This window comes from Malaclemys terrapin, chromosome 1 (assembly GCF_027887155.1).
Source record: "Malaclemys terrapin pileata isolate rMalTer1 chromosome 1, rMalTer1.hap1, whole genome shotgun sequence".
Lineage (NCBI taxonomy): Eukaryota > Metazoa > Chordata > Testudines > Emydidae > Malaclemys > Malaclemys terrapin.
In genome coordinates, this window is record NC_071505.1 from 199,104,058 (window position 1) to 199,116,548 (window position 12,491).

Genomic DNA, 12,491 nt, shown 5'->3' on the forward strand with positions numbered 1-12,491 from the left:
CTGAAGTACCCTCCCAACCCAGTATCCAAGACCACTATCCCATGGAAGGGACCTCAGGTGAATTTACCTTTTAAAATATAAAACTTGTCTTAAAAGCAAGCGTTTTTTAATGACTACTTTGCCCTGAGGACTTGGGATGCATTTGCGGCCAGTACAGCTACTGGAAAAGTCTGTTAACGTGTCTGGGGATGGAGCGCAAATCCTCCAGGGACATCTCCATGAAGCTTTCCTGGAGGTACTACAAAAGCCTTGCCACAAGGTTTCTGGGCAGTGCAGCCTTATTCCGTCCTCCATGGTAGGACACTTGACCGCGCCATGCTTGCAGCAAGTAATCTGGTATCATTGCATGACAAAGCCTGGCAGCGTATGGTCCCGGTGTTTACTGGCATTCAAGCAACATCCGTTCTTTATCTCGCTGTGTAATCCTCAAGAGAGTGATATTGCTCATGGTAACCTGGTTGAAATATGGGAATTTAATTAAGGGGACAGAGGTGGACGTTCCTACTGGACTGTTTGCCTGTGGCTGAAAAGAAATCCTTCCCTGCAGTTAGCCAAGCGCAGGGGGAAGGGGGTGGGAGGGGGGTAGAAATTGGCCCAGAGCTTTTCGCGTTTGGTTAACAGGGATCTTCCCTGATACCAGCCACGCGGTGGGGGGAGGGATAAAGCGATCATCCAGAGAATTGGAGGGGTGGGGGGTAAGTTTGTTTTCAGCTGCTGAAGGTTAACAGGAAAACCACAGCACTCAATGGGCTTTGCTTGGTATGTGGGAAAGGAGGGCGCAGAAGCCGAAAGACAATGGCTTACCATGGCCGCGTGCAAGCCAAATTCTGTTGCCCGGACCTGCGTCTGTGATCTCTAGCAGCAAAGCCACAGGCACTCAATAGTAAAAGGCAAAATGCGACCTTGCACAGAAATGTGCTATGACTCTGAAACTTGTAATGAATAGTGTTGGTCACCGTGCTATGAATAGTGTTGGTCACCGTGAAAGAGTATAAGCATTGTTCTGCAAAATGTATCTTTTTAAAAAATTCTCTCCTTTTTGCCCTCCCTCCAGCAGCTGCAAATTCTTCAAGACTCCCTCCTCCGTCCCGAAGGCTATCTCAGATAAGGCGTTGGAAAAAGAAGACGCGAGACGAGATGTTCGCAGAAATCATGGAATCCACCCGCAGTGAAAGAGCTCATCTGAATGAGTGGAAGGACACGGTTTCAAAGTATAGGAAAGAAGCCAGTGAACCTGGCTTTGAGCTAAGTTTAAGATCAAATACGCCTAACAAAAATATACAACTCACTCTGCACTCCAACACAACAGTGAAATGTCTATTGCATAATCCAGCATCTCTTCTGAGGTGAGCTATTAAAACGTGAGACAGACAAGTGATCCAAATCACAAAATGCTCTTAGATGTTTAACATAGACATTATGCCTACAGCATGGACAGTTAGAATAGATTGCTTGATAATTAACCAATTATCCCTGCACTTTGATTTATTTAACCTAAAGGTTACAGTGAATCTCAAAGACTATGTATAGCATGTCAAATCTCTGCTTTTTTAAGAATTATTATCCCTTTTTAAGTTCAACTGCTATCAGTTCTTAAGAATGACCTCAGCTCCAAAACCTCTCCTGATTGCACACTTCTCAGGTGGCTGTATAGTAGTGGAGCCTCTGAGGATACTGGTTCAGCTAGAGTAGCCCCCACCAACTGGTCCTCCCGTGCCCAAAAGAGGGAGTGACCAGTAAATCAATGTAGACCCAAAAAAGTTTTTCCTCCTTCAAATTCCTTTTGTACACCTGCATGCAGGGAGCCTCTCTAGATCTAGGATCACACAATCCCCTCAGGGCCTTCAAATCCTGCCCTTTCCTCCACGTGCAACAGAACATATTTTATCCAACTACAGACATGTCCAGTGGGGGAAGAGATGGAGCAGAATTTGTCAAAGTACGCTCTGATTTCATATGCTACTCGAAGACAACAAAAAACGGATATAAAGCGATCAGTCAAAAATCAATACAGAAGAACAGATGAGCGGCCATACTTGGTTAGACTAAAGGTTCATTTAGCCCAGTATCCTGTCTTCCGACAATGGCCAATGCCAGGTGCCCCAGAGGTAATGAACAGAACAGGCAATCACGAAGTGATCCATCCCGTGTTGCCCATTCCCAGCTTCTGACAAACAGAGGCTAGGGACACCATCCTGGCTAATACCCATTGATGGACATCATTTATGACTCAATTCAGGAAAGCATCATTATTCACAAAATCACTTAAGCATATGTGGGCAGAAAGGTGGCTAGATAGTCAGGCTCAATGGGTAGTAATCAACAGCTCCATGTCTAGTTGGCAGTCAGTATCAAGCAAAGTGCCCCAGGGGTCGGTCCTGGGGCCGGTTTTGTTCAACATCTTCATTAATGATCTGGATGATGGGATGGATTGCACCATAAGCAAGTTCACAGATGATACTAAACTGTGAGGAGAGGTAGATTGGCTGGAGGGTAGGGACAGGGTCCAGAGTGACCTAGACCAGTGTTTCCCAAACTTGGGATGCTGCTTGTGTAGGGAAAGCCCCTGGCGGGCCGGGCCGGTTTGTTTACCTGACGCGTCCGCAGGTCCGGCTGATCACGTGAGTGAGGGGGGATTTGATAGCAGCCTTCAACTACCTGAAGGGGGGTTCCAAAAAGGATGGAGCTAGGCTATTCTCAGTGGTGGCAGATGACAGAAGCAGCAGAAGTGGTCTCAAGTTGCAGTGGGTGAGGTCTAGGTTGGATATTAGGAAAAACTATTTCACTAGGAGGGTGATGAAGCACTGGAATGGGTTACCTCGGGAGGTGATGGAATCTCCATCCTTAGAGGTTTTTAAGGCCCAGCTTGACAAAGTCCTGGTTAGGATGATTTAGTTGGGGTTGGTACTGCTTTGAGCAGGGGGTTGGACTAGATGACCTCTTGAGGTCTCTTCTAACTATCTTCTATGAACTTTAAACATGACACAAAGTTAGTCACTTGCTCAAGCACTTTTCTGAATATAGATGGACTTAAGTGTTTTCCGGAATTGGGAGCTTAAATCAGCATTACAGAATCTTGCCATATGAAAATAAAATCATGTACAATATTGTTGCTACACTCAGTGTCAGATAAAGAATTTTTCACCTTTACAATCTTGCCACCTTTGCTTACACTTGTTAAAGATACCATTATTAATATAGTTATAAATGTGAACTTTCTTTAAAAAAAAAAAAAAAAAAGTCTGCATAAAAGACTACTTCCTTGTTCACAGTGAATTCTAATACAATACTGAAAGTACTTCAAATAATAATGCCCCATGGTCACTGTGGAAATCAGAAGTACATCAGGAAAAATGCCCTTGGGTTAAATCCAAAACTTGCGCAGAAGCTTTCATGTGATTGCAATTTTCTCAATACTCAACCCTGCCCAAATATCTAACAGGGTTTATTTATGAAAAATTGCAGTAAAGATGATCAAAACAAAATTCCACAAAAAACATGACCAATTTTTGGAAGTGTTAGCTAGTTAAACAAAAAAGTGAACTGAGGAAAAGGTTGTTTCTATTTTTAACTTCGACAAATTGTATGTAAAGAAGGAGGAACATTTCCATTAATACAAGTGTTACATGGCAAAAAATAGATGCTGCAGAGTTATACCCACATTAACCCACTTTAGAAATCCAAACATTTAGAAAACAAATTAGAAAAAAGTGAATATATACAGACCTTCCAGTAGTCAGATTGTAAACTGTAGTACCTCTGGTAGGCAGATAATGCTGCAATAAAGAAAAAGGTTGGGTTTTTTTAAAAGAACAAGACTGAAAAAGCCTTAAGAGTATAAAAATATGCAACATGGAAATGATAATCTAATAGAAGTAACACTAACAATAACTATGCACTGTTTATGGATAGAGTATTTCCTAAAGATTATAATTTTGCTGTAGAAAGTGTCTCAACCAAAAAGTGAATGTTATCATGATTTACATAAAATTAAATCAAGTAGTTTTTTAAAGTAAGATTATGAAAGAAATTTATTGGCTTTTGACAAAGCTGCTATTGATTTAAAAATTTTAATCACGTAGCATGTTTACATGCTCTCTGGTGTCTTGCACAATTTTTGCAAGGGAAGAAGAGCAGACTGATCTGCAGAAAGCTTACAGAAGCAGCACCCTCTCCCTTTCCATAATCAGATAATGTGTGGGGACAGTGGGAGGAAAGCTTCAATTTTATCCAAAACCTACCAAGCCCAAGACCATTATGAAAGACAGAGCTCTTAAGATGGGTCTAGAGACGGCACCCTGGTCTGAATCACTGAATTACCATTATTTGGAGATTGAGTTCTCAACAAATCATTGTTCCTGCACCTTATTGCTCTCCCCTCAAAAAAAAAAAAAAAAAAATCTGGTTAATAGGTTTAGTCTTTTGGCAAGTAAATGTCTGGTGTGAAGAAAAAGAAAAAAAAAAAAGTCAAGCCCCACCTTTGCTACTTAATGTACTCACTGCCAGACAGGCATAAATACAGGGCTTATATTCTTATAAAAATAGTTGACATGCAAAAAACACAAGTAGCATTTTAAATAATGATTCATTAATACCTTAAAAAGTCAATATTTTCAACTCTGAAAAGTATCAGTTTTATAAGAAATTTAATTAAGTTTAACAGTAGCACCCAGTGTGCGCTAAGAACTTTCCAAAGACTCAAAAGGGACTGTCCCTGCTTTGAGGAGCTCACAATCCAAGGAAAGACAGGAAAGCAGACCATTATGGGGACTGGGAAAAGCAATAAGCTTTCTATATGCAAATTAACTCACTGAAGCACCATAGAGTGGGTGTCTAAATTATAGCATACTTTGTAAGTGCATGCCCTGCATACTCGGTTACATAACAGACCAAGAGCCATTCAAGACTCTCAGAAATATTGCAGATACTTAAGAGCAAGAATACAAATATATATTTACAAAAACAGTGTATTTCTAGATCAAGCACCTCATCCAATCTAATCTGGGACTTTTGGGGAATACTATCATATTACATGAAAAGTACAAATGTAAAAGATGTAACACAAGTTAACAAACTATATGCGGAGTTAAGGCAAATATTTCATCTTTTACACCTGACATCCATGAGTCCAAAATCATCAATTTAAATTACAGATATAAAAGCAAGCTTAACTGATTTGCTGTATTTTGATGGTCAACCTTATTCTTAAATTTGATATGTTATTTTGACAAGCCATAAGGATTTGGGGGTTGTTGTTTTTTGATTAGTTTAATTAAAACAAACTGCAGTTACTCTCTAAAGCAGTGGTCCCCAACTTTTTTCGTCTGGCAGGTGCCAGACAACGAGCCACGGAGAACCATGGCAGTGGACGAGCATCCACCAAAATGCCGCCGACAAGCAGCAACGTCAATAGGCGTCGCCGCCAAAATGCCGCCGACAAGCAGCGTCATCCAGACGCATCACTGCCGAAATGCCACCGCGACGCCTCTGGATGACGCTGCTTCTCAGCAGCATTTCAGCAGATGCTCGTCTGCTGGCCAGCACGTGGGTGCACTTAGACACCCCGGCAGGCGCCATGGTGCCCGCGGGCACTGTGTTGTGGACCCCTCTCTAAAGGGACCACATTAACATTTTCTGCTGCATGCAACACAAGCTATTGTAGATTTACATTCCTTCTATTTACACCTATATACTCCACAAGTCACTTTTACTCCTCAGACTGAATGAACACCATTAAATAATGCATAGCACTTGTATGTACAGATGTATAGCTTATCTGAATAAGACTATTCTGGAAAGAACCCTAGACACTTAATCCAACTGACCATTTCATGACAATTAATTCAAACACAATTTTAAAAAAATATAAAGTAAGTCTCTTATACAATAGTTGAGAGAGAGAAGTCTAAAATCAGCATCTTAATCGTAGGCCGTGATATTGTACAGTATCACTAACAAACAAAGTCTTTCACAATTTATATGCCTCAGATATTCATATTGAGTTTAATCTACAAAGAGAAGTAATTTTTGAACACATGGATGACCTTCCTCTGCCAATCAGCTATTACTGAAAGAAAAGTTTTATGTTTCACATTCTAATAGCAAGGAGTCCACCTAAAACTGAAGGAAGTTACAAGATTACTGTTTTTAAACAATAAAAGTAATTTTAAAATCAGCATATTATTTAAGATTTAACAAACTGTAGTAATTAAGAGAACATGTGTTTTTAATATAGAAGTATATTTCATTGTACTATAATAATCACCAAGAAACAAATATTTTAAACAGTCAAAAGTTTTTATATTAAATTTTTAAAAAAATTTAAGCATAAGTTCATATCAGTAATATTTCAAGTAGGAAATTTTTTAAAGTCTTGCTAAAACCTCAAAACTGAGAAAACTTAATTTTTACCATTCATACTTTAAAATTTACTCAGCTTTGAAAACAAATGTCACCAGTCATTTTCACTTAGGGTATGTCTACACTACGAAATTACGTCGATTTTATAGAAGTCGATTTTTAGAAATACAGTCAATTGCGTATGTCCACACTAAGCGCATTAAGTCGGTGGAGTGCGTCCTTTCACTACCGTGGCTAGCATCGACTTACAGAGCGGTGGACTGTGGGTAGCTATCCCAGAGTTCCCGCAGTCTCCGCTGCCCATTGGAATTCTTGGTTAAGCTCCCAGTGCCTGATGGGGCAAAGACATTGTTGCGGGTGGTTTTGGGTACATGTCGTCAGTTGCCCTCCCTCTGTGAAAGCAATGGCAGACAATCATTTCACGCCTTTTTTCCCAGGGTTACCCGTGCAGACGCCATACCACGGCAACCATGGAGCCCACTCAGCTCACCGTCACCGCTGCTGTTGTGAGCATCGTAAACACTTCACGCATTATCCTGGAGAATATGCGGAACCGGGCTAAGAGACGCCAGCACAAAGAGGATTTTGATGAGGACATGGACACAGACATTCCTGAAAGCACGGGCTGTGGCAATAGAGACATCATGGCAGCAGTGGGGCTGGTTGATACAGTGGAATGTCAATTCTGGGCCAGGCAAATAAGCACAGACTGGTGAGACCGCATAGTGTTGCGGGTATGGGATGATTCACAGTGGCTGCAAAACTTTCGCATACGTAAGTCCACTTTCCTGGAACTCTGAGTTGCTTTCCCTCATCCTGAAGCGCAGGAGTACCAAGATGAGAGCTGCCCTCACAGTTGAGAAGCGAGTGGCGATAGCCCTGTGGAAGCTTGCAATGCCTGACTGCTACCAGTCAGTTGGGAATCAATTTGGAGTGGGTAAGTCTACTGTGGGGGTTGCTGTGATCCAAGTAGCCAATGCAATCATTGACTTTCTGTTATCAAGGGTAGTGACTCTGGGAAATGTGCATCTCTGGCTAAGGCATCGGAGTTCAAAGTGCTGTCCAGAGCGGTCACAATGGAGCACTCTGGGATAGTTCCCGGAGGCCAATACTGTCGATTTCTGTCCGCAATACCCCAAATTCGACCCAGTAAGGTCGATTTTAGCGCTACTTCCCTCACGGGGGAGGAGTACAGAAGTCAATTTTAAGAACCCTTCAGGTCAACGAAACAGGGTTGCTTGTGTGGACACGGTCATTTTTAAATCGACCTAACGCGGCTAAATTCGACCTAACCCCGTAGTGTAGACCAGGCCTGAGTTAAAAGTCATTCATTTTCTGGTTTTCATATATTAAAATAATGTTGTGACTTGTGTTTTCACAATTCCTAGAGAATGTTTAAATTAAAAGTTAATTTGAACAAACTTTCATAAAGATGGGAGGGGGGCGCCCCTATGTCTTTTACTATAACGAAGACCATTTTCAACAGAGTTGTTTAAAAGATAAGGGAACACCTTCTAAAATTAATAAATACTACTCAAAGGATACAGATGATATGCATCTCAGATTAAGAAAATTAGTTAATGAATCTACAGAGCTGACAACTGTTGCTGAAAAGTCCTACACGAATATGGAAACACCTGTGGGCTGCAAAAAACAACAGACTTAAAACTACTGCCTTAAAGTGAGCCCAAACAAATTCCATAATATGATTAAAGTATTGAGGGAAAAAAAGTATTATTATAGACGAAGTTGAGAACACCTCTTTTCAAAATGTCTGCAGAGTAGAGCCTGGCAATTACAGGCCAGTAAGCCTAACTTCAGTATCAGGCAAACTGGTTGGAACTATAGTAAAAAAACCATTACCAGACACAAATAAACAACATGTTGGAAGATTCAACACTGCTTTTGTAAAAGGAAATCATGCCTCACCAATCTATTGGAATTCTTTAAGGGTACCAACACACACATGGAGAATGATGATATAGTGTAATTGGACTTTCAGAAAGCCTTTGACAAGGTCCCTCACCAAAGTGCTTAAACAAAGTAAGCACTCATGGGATAAGTGGGATGGTCCTCTCCTATCTTTTAACCAGTTACTAATCCATGAAACAAAGGATAGGATTAAATGGTCAGATTTCACAATGGAGATAAATAGTGGCATCCCCCAAGGATTTGTAGTGGGACCTGGGCTGTTTAACATTCATAAATGATCAGGAAAAAGGGGTAAACAGCAAGGCGGCTAAGTCTGCAAATGAGACAAAATTACTCAAGATTGTTAAGTCCAAAGCTGAAGCTAAAGAGTTACAAAGGGATCTCATAAACCTGGGTGATAGGGCAACAAAATGGCAGACAAAATTCAATGTTGATAAGTCCAAAGTAATACATATTGGAAAACATAATTAGAGCCCTGTGTGGATACAAATTTATATCTGAGGATATAAATTTGTATCCGCGGACCCACAGGACTCTCCCGGGAACCGTAGCAGCAAAAAGAGCAGAGTGTAGGGCCGCCACTTCCAGGAGCCAGTGCCCGACACCGGCAGCTCCTCCGGTGCAGCTGTCCCATCTCCAGCCCCACCCACTGGAACAGGCACCAAGCTCACCAGCAGCTGTTCCTGGTCGCACTCTTGTGTTCAAGCTGCACCCAAGCCCCCAGACAGGAGATGGAGACAACTATGTGGAAGGGACAGGGGCAGGGCTGGGGGAACTCCTGTCGCAGGGCGCTGGCTCCTGGGAGCGGTGGGCCCACGTTCTTCTCTTTTTGCAGCTGCAGTTCCCAGGAGAGCCCTGCGGTTCCATGCAGATTTATATATGCAGATAGCCACATACGCAGATATAAATTTTTATCCACAGGGGTTCTAAACATAATCCCAGCTATACATACAAAATGGAGTTTAAATTAGCTGTTACCACTCAAGAAAGAGGAGGTTATTCATCCTATGCCATAACTGAGTTTAGGTGTGTCTGAGTCCCTGCACCTAAGATTGGAGATTTTTGATAGCAGGGCCAATTTGGGCCACACGTGCGCTCTCCCAGTCTTGCGCAGCATTTGGCCGCTATATAGTTCCTTCTGTACCACAGTCTGTATATAAGAACTCTGAAGTAGAGGAGAGGGGGGCAGGTAGTGGAGCACACATAGGGATAATACTCGAAGAAGAAGAAGAAGAGAAGGTTACTTACCATGTGCAATAACTGAGGTTTTCTGAGTTATGTCCCTATGGGTACTCTACTTTAAGTAACTGTAGAGCAGTGCCCCCTGTTGGAAGGATTGGGTTTCGGAGTTGGATTCTTTACTGATGATAAAACAGTCAGTCCTAATAGTGCATCAGATGTTAAGTCGAGTGATTACATAATGCTCTGTAAATGTGTGAACAGACGCCCAGGTCACTGCTCTACAAATGTTTGTAATCAAAACATTGTTCAAGGAAGCTATAGAGGTGGAGAGTGATCTTGTACAGTGTGTGAGAGTCCCTGGTGGGGGTTGCAAGTCACGTTGACAACAGCAATAGCTAATACAATTGGAAATCCATTTTAAGAGTCTTTGCTTAGATATGGATGATCCTTTAGATCTCTCTCCAATGGTAAGGAATAGGCTTGGTGATTTCTTGAAAGGTTTGATCCTTTCTAAATAGAAGGCTAACACTCTTCTAATGTCTAGTGTGTGGAACATTACCTCCCTTTTATTCTCGTGAGATTTGGGGAAGAATGATGGGAGATGAATATAGATTGATTCATGAAGGATGAAGTATTTTTGGTAGGAACTTTGAATGTGGTCATAAAGTGGTTTTATCCTTGAAGAAAATTGTAAAGGGAGGTGGTAACACTGTGAGATCATCTATTTCCCCCACTCTTCAAGTGGATGTGATTGCCTTTCTTGTGGCAGTCTTCATAGAAAGATGTACAGTAACTCCTCACTTAAAGTCATCCCGCTTAACATTGTTTCGTTGCTGATCAATTAGGGAACATACTCTTTTAAAGTTGTGCAATGCTCCACTCTTACGTTGTTTGGCTGCCTGCTTTCTCCACAGCTGGCAGCCTCCGTACGGCCCCCTCCCCTCCAGTGCTTCCCACCCACCGGCAGACTCTGCAGATCAGCGCCTTCCCCCTCCTCCCCGCACCTCCTGCCCATGGCAATCAGCTGGCTTGTAGTGTTTTGGAGGCAGGAGGGAAGAGCGAGGCCTCGGTGTGCAGGCTCCCCCTCCCTCCTGAATGCGGCAAGCCAGCTGATTGCCCCGGGCAGGAGGCAGGGGAGGGAGCGGAGGTGCGCCGAGTCCTTGCTCCTCACACCTCCCTCCTACCCAGAGCAATCAGCTGGTTTGCGGCGTTTTGGAAGTGGAAAGGAGCGAGGACTCGGCGCGCAGGCTCCCCCTCCCTCCCGAACGCGGCAAGCCAACTGATTGCCCCGGGCAGGAGGGAGGGGAAGCTTGCGCGCCGAGTCCTCGCTCTTCCCCCCTCCCACCTGCCCGGGGCAATCAGCTGGCTTGCCGCGTTCGGGAGGCAGGGGAAGCCTGTGCGCCGAGTCCTCGCTCCTCCCCCCTCCCCTGCCTCCCGAACGCTGCAAGCCAGCTGATTGCCGCTGCCGCCAGCAGAAGGAGCCTACGCCCCGAGTCCTTGCTCCTCCCCCCTCCCTCCTGCCCCAGCTGCCCTGGAACCTAACCCTTCCCTATTTACATTAATTCTTATGGGGAAATTGGATTCGCTTAACATCATTTCACTTAAAGTCACATTTTTCAGGAACATAACTACAACGTTAAGTGAGGATTACTGTATGAGCCACCAGGTTGCCATAAATTCAAGGGGTGGGAGGGGAGAATCAGGCAGGTGTTATAGAACTAGGTATGGTCCCATGGTGGTGTAGGATCTCGAATTTCAAGTTAGAGGTTCCAAATACCTTTAAAAAAATCTTTTTGTAGTACGATGCACGAACAGTGAGTGTCAATCAATCTTGTAGAGGAAGGCCCCGTAATGGCCGCGAAATGGATTCTCAGCAAACTTAACAATAGTCTTGATTTTTTTAGTTCCAGGATATCTAATCCAGCATCAATGGTAAGGCAGAGGATATAGCTGTAACCTGTCTATTGTCACACCAAATCCAGAATCTCTTCCATTTGTGAAGGAAAGTATGGCGCATGGCTGTTTTTCTACTATTTAACAGTATCTCTTTTACATCTTCAGAACAGCTCATTGTGACATTTTGGAACCATCAAGGACCCATGCTTTCAGGTGGAGAACTTCTAGATTTCTGTGATGGATCTAGCCTTGAGAAAGGATGTTTGGAATGGGATGAACAGTGACGGGGGGTGGGGTGGGGTGGGGAGGTATGCGCATACCATCAGCCGTAAAAAGGGAAAGATGTCTGTCTGGGCCAAGTTGTGGGTATCAAAATGACCCTGGCCTTTTTGTCCTTTATTTTGTGTATTACTCTGGTATTAATGGAATCGGAGAAAACACCTGTATATAGAGGTCTGTCCCATTTGAGAAGAAAGGAATCCTCCAGAGATTGACAATCCTGTCCTGCTCTTGAGCAGAATTGAGAACACTTGCTTTCCCAGCTGTGGCAAAAAGGTCTATGCTCAGAAGTCCCCAACACATTAATGTTTTGTGTAGGATCGTGGTATCTATTTCCCACTCGTGTTCTTGTGAGAACTTCCTGCTGAATGTGTCTGCCATGGTGTTTTGAAATCCTGGTTTATAAGTAGCTGAGATACTGATCCTGCGGTGAATGCCCCAATTCCATAATTTCACTGCATCGGCACATAGGGAGGGTGATCTTGCCCTTGGCTGTTTATGTGAAACATTCAAGTGATGTCATCTGTCATTGTTTTGTGTGTGTCTGTCTTTGATTAGTGGTAAAAAGTGAGAATATGCATTTCTGGCTGCTCTGAGCTCCCCCAGGTTGACGTGTTATGACTCTGAACATAAGAATGGCCATACTTGGTCGGACCAAAGGTCCATCCAGCCCAGTATCCTGTCTACCGACAGTGGTCAATGCTAGGTGCCCCAGAGGCAGTGAACCTAACAGATCTCTCAAGTGATCTCTCTCCTTCCATCCATCTTCACCCTCTGACAAACAGAGGCTAGGGACACCATTCCTTACCCAGGGGACCATTTGCCATGTACTGTGTAGTCGC

At 43.2% G+C, this 12,491-nt stretch overlaps 1 protein-coding gene across 9 annotated transcripts in view; it reads right to left on the reverse strand.

The window, feature by feature from the left end:
- The window catches only part of KDM6A (lysine demethylase 6A), a 293,777-nt gene that overhangs the window by 221,134 nt on the left and 60,152 nt on the right, over positions 1-12,491 (reverse strand). For all 9 annotated transcript variants that reach the window (XM_054005415.1, XM_054005424.1, XM_054005442.1 and 6 more), the window contains exon 4: positions 3,727-3,776. In XM_054005415.1, coding sequence (XP_053861390.1) covers positions 3,727-3,776 — 50 coding nt within the window. The remainder of the gene's footprint in view (positions 1-3,726; positions 3,777-12,491) is intronic.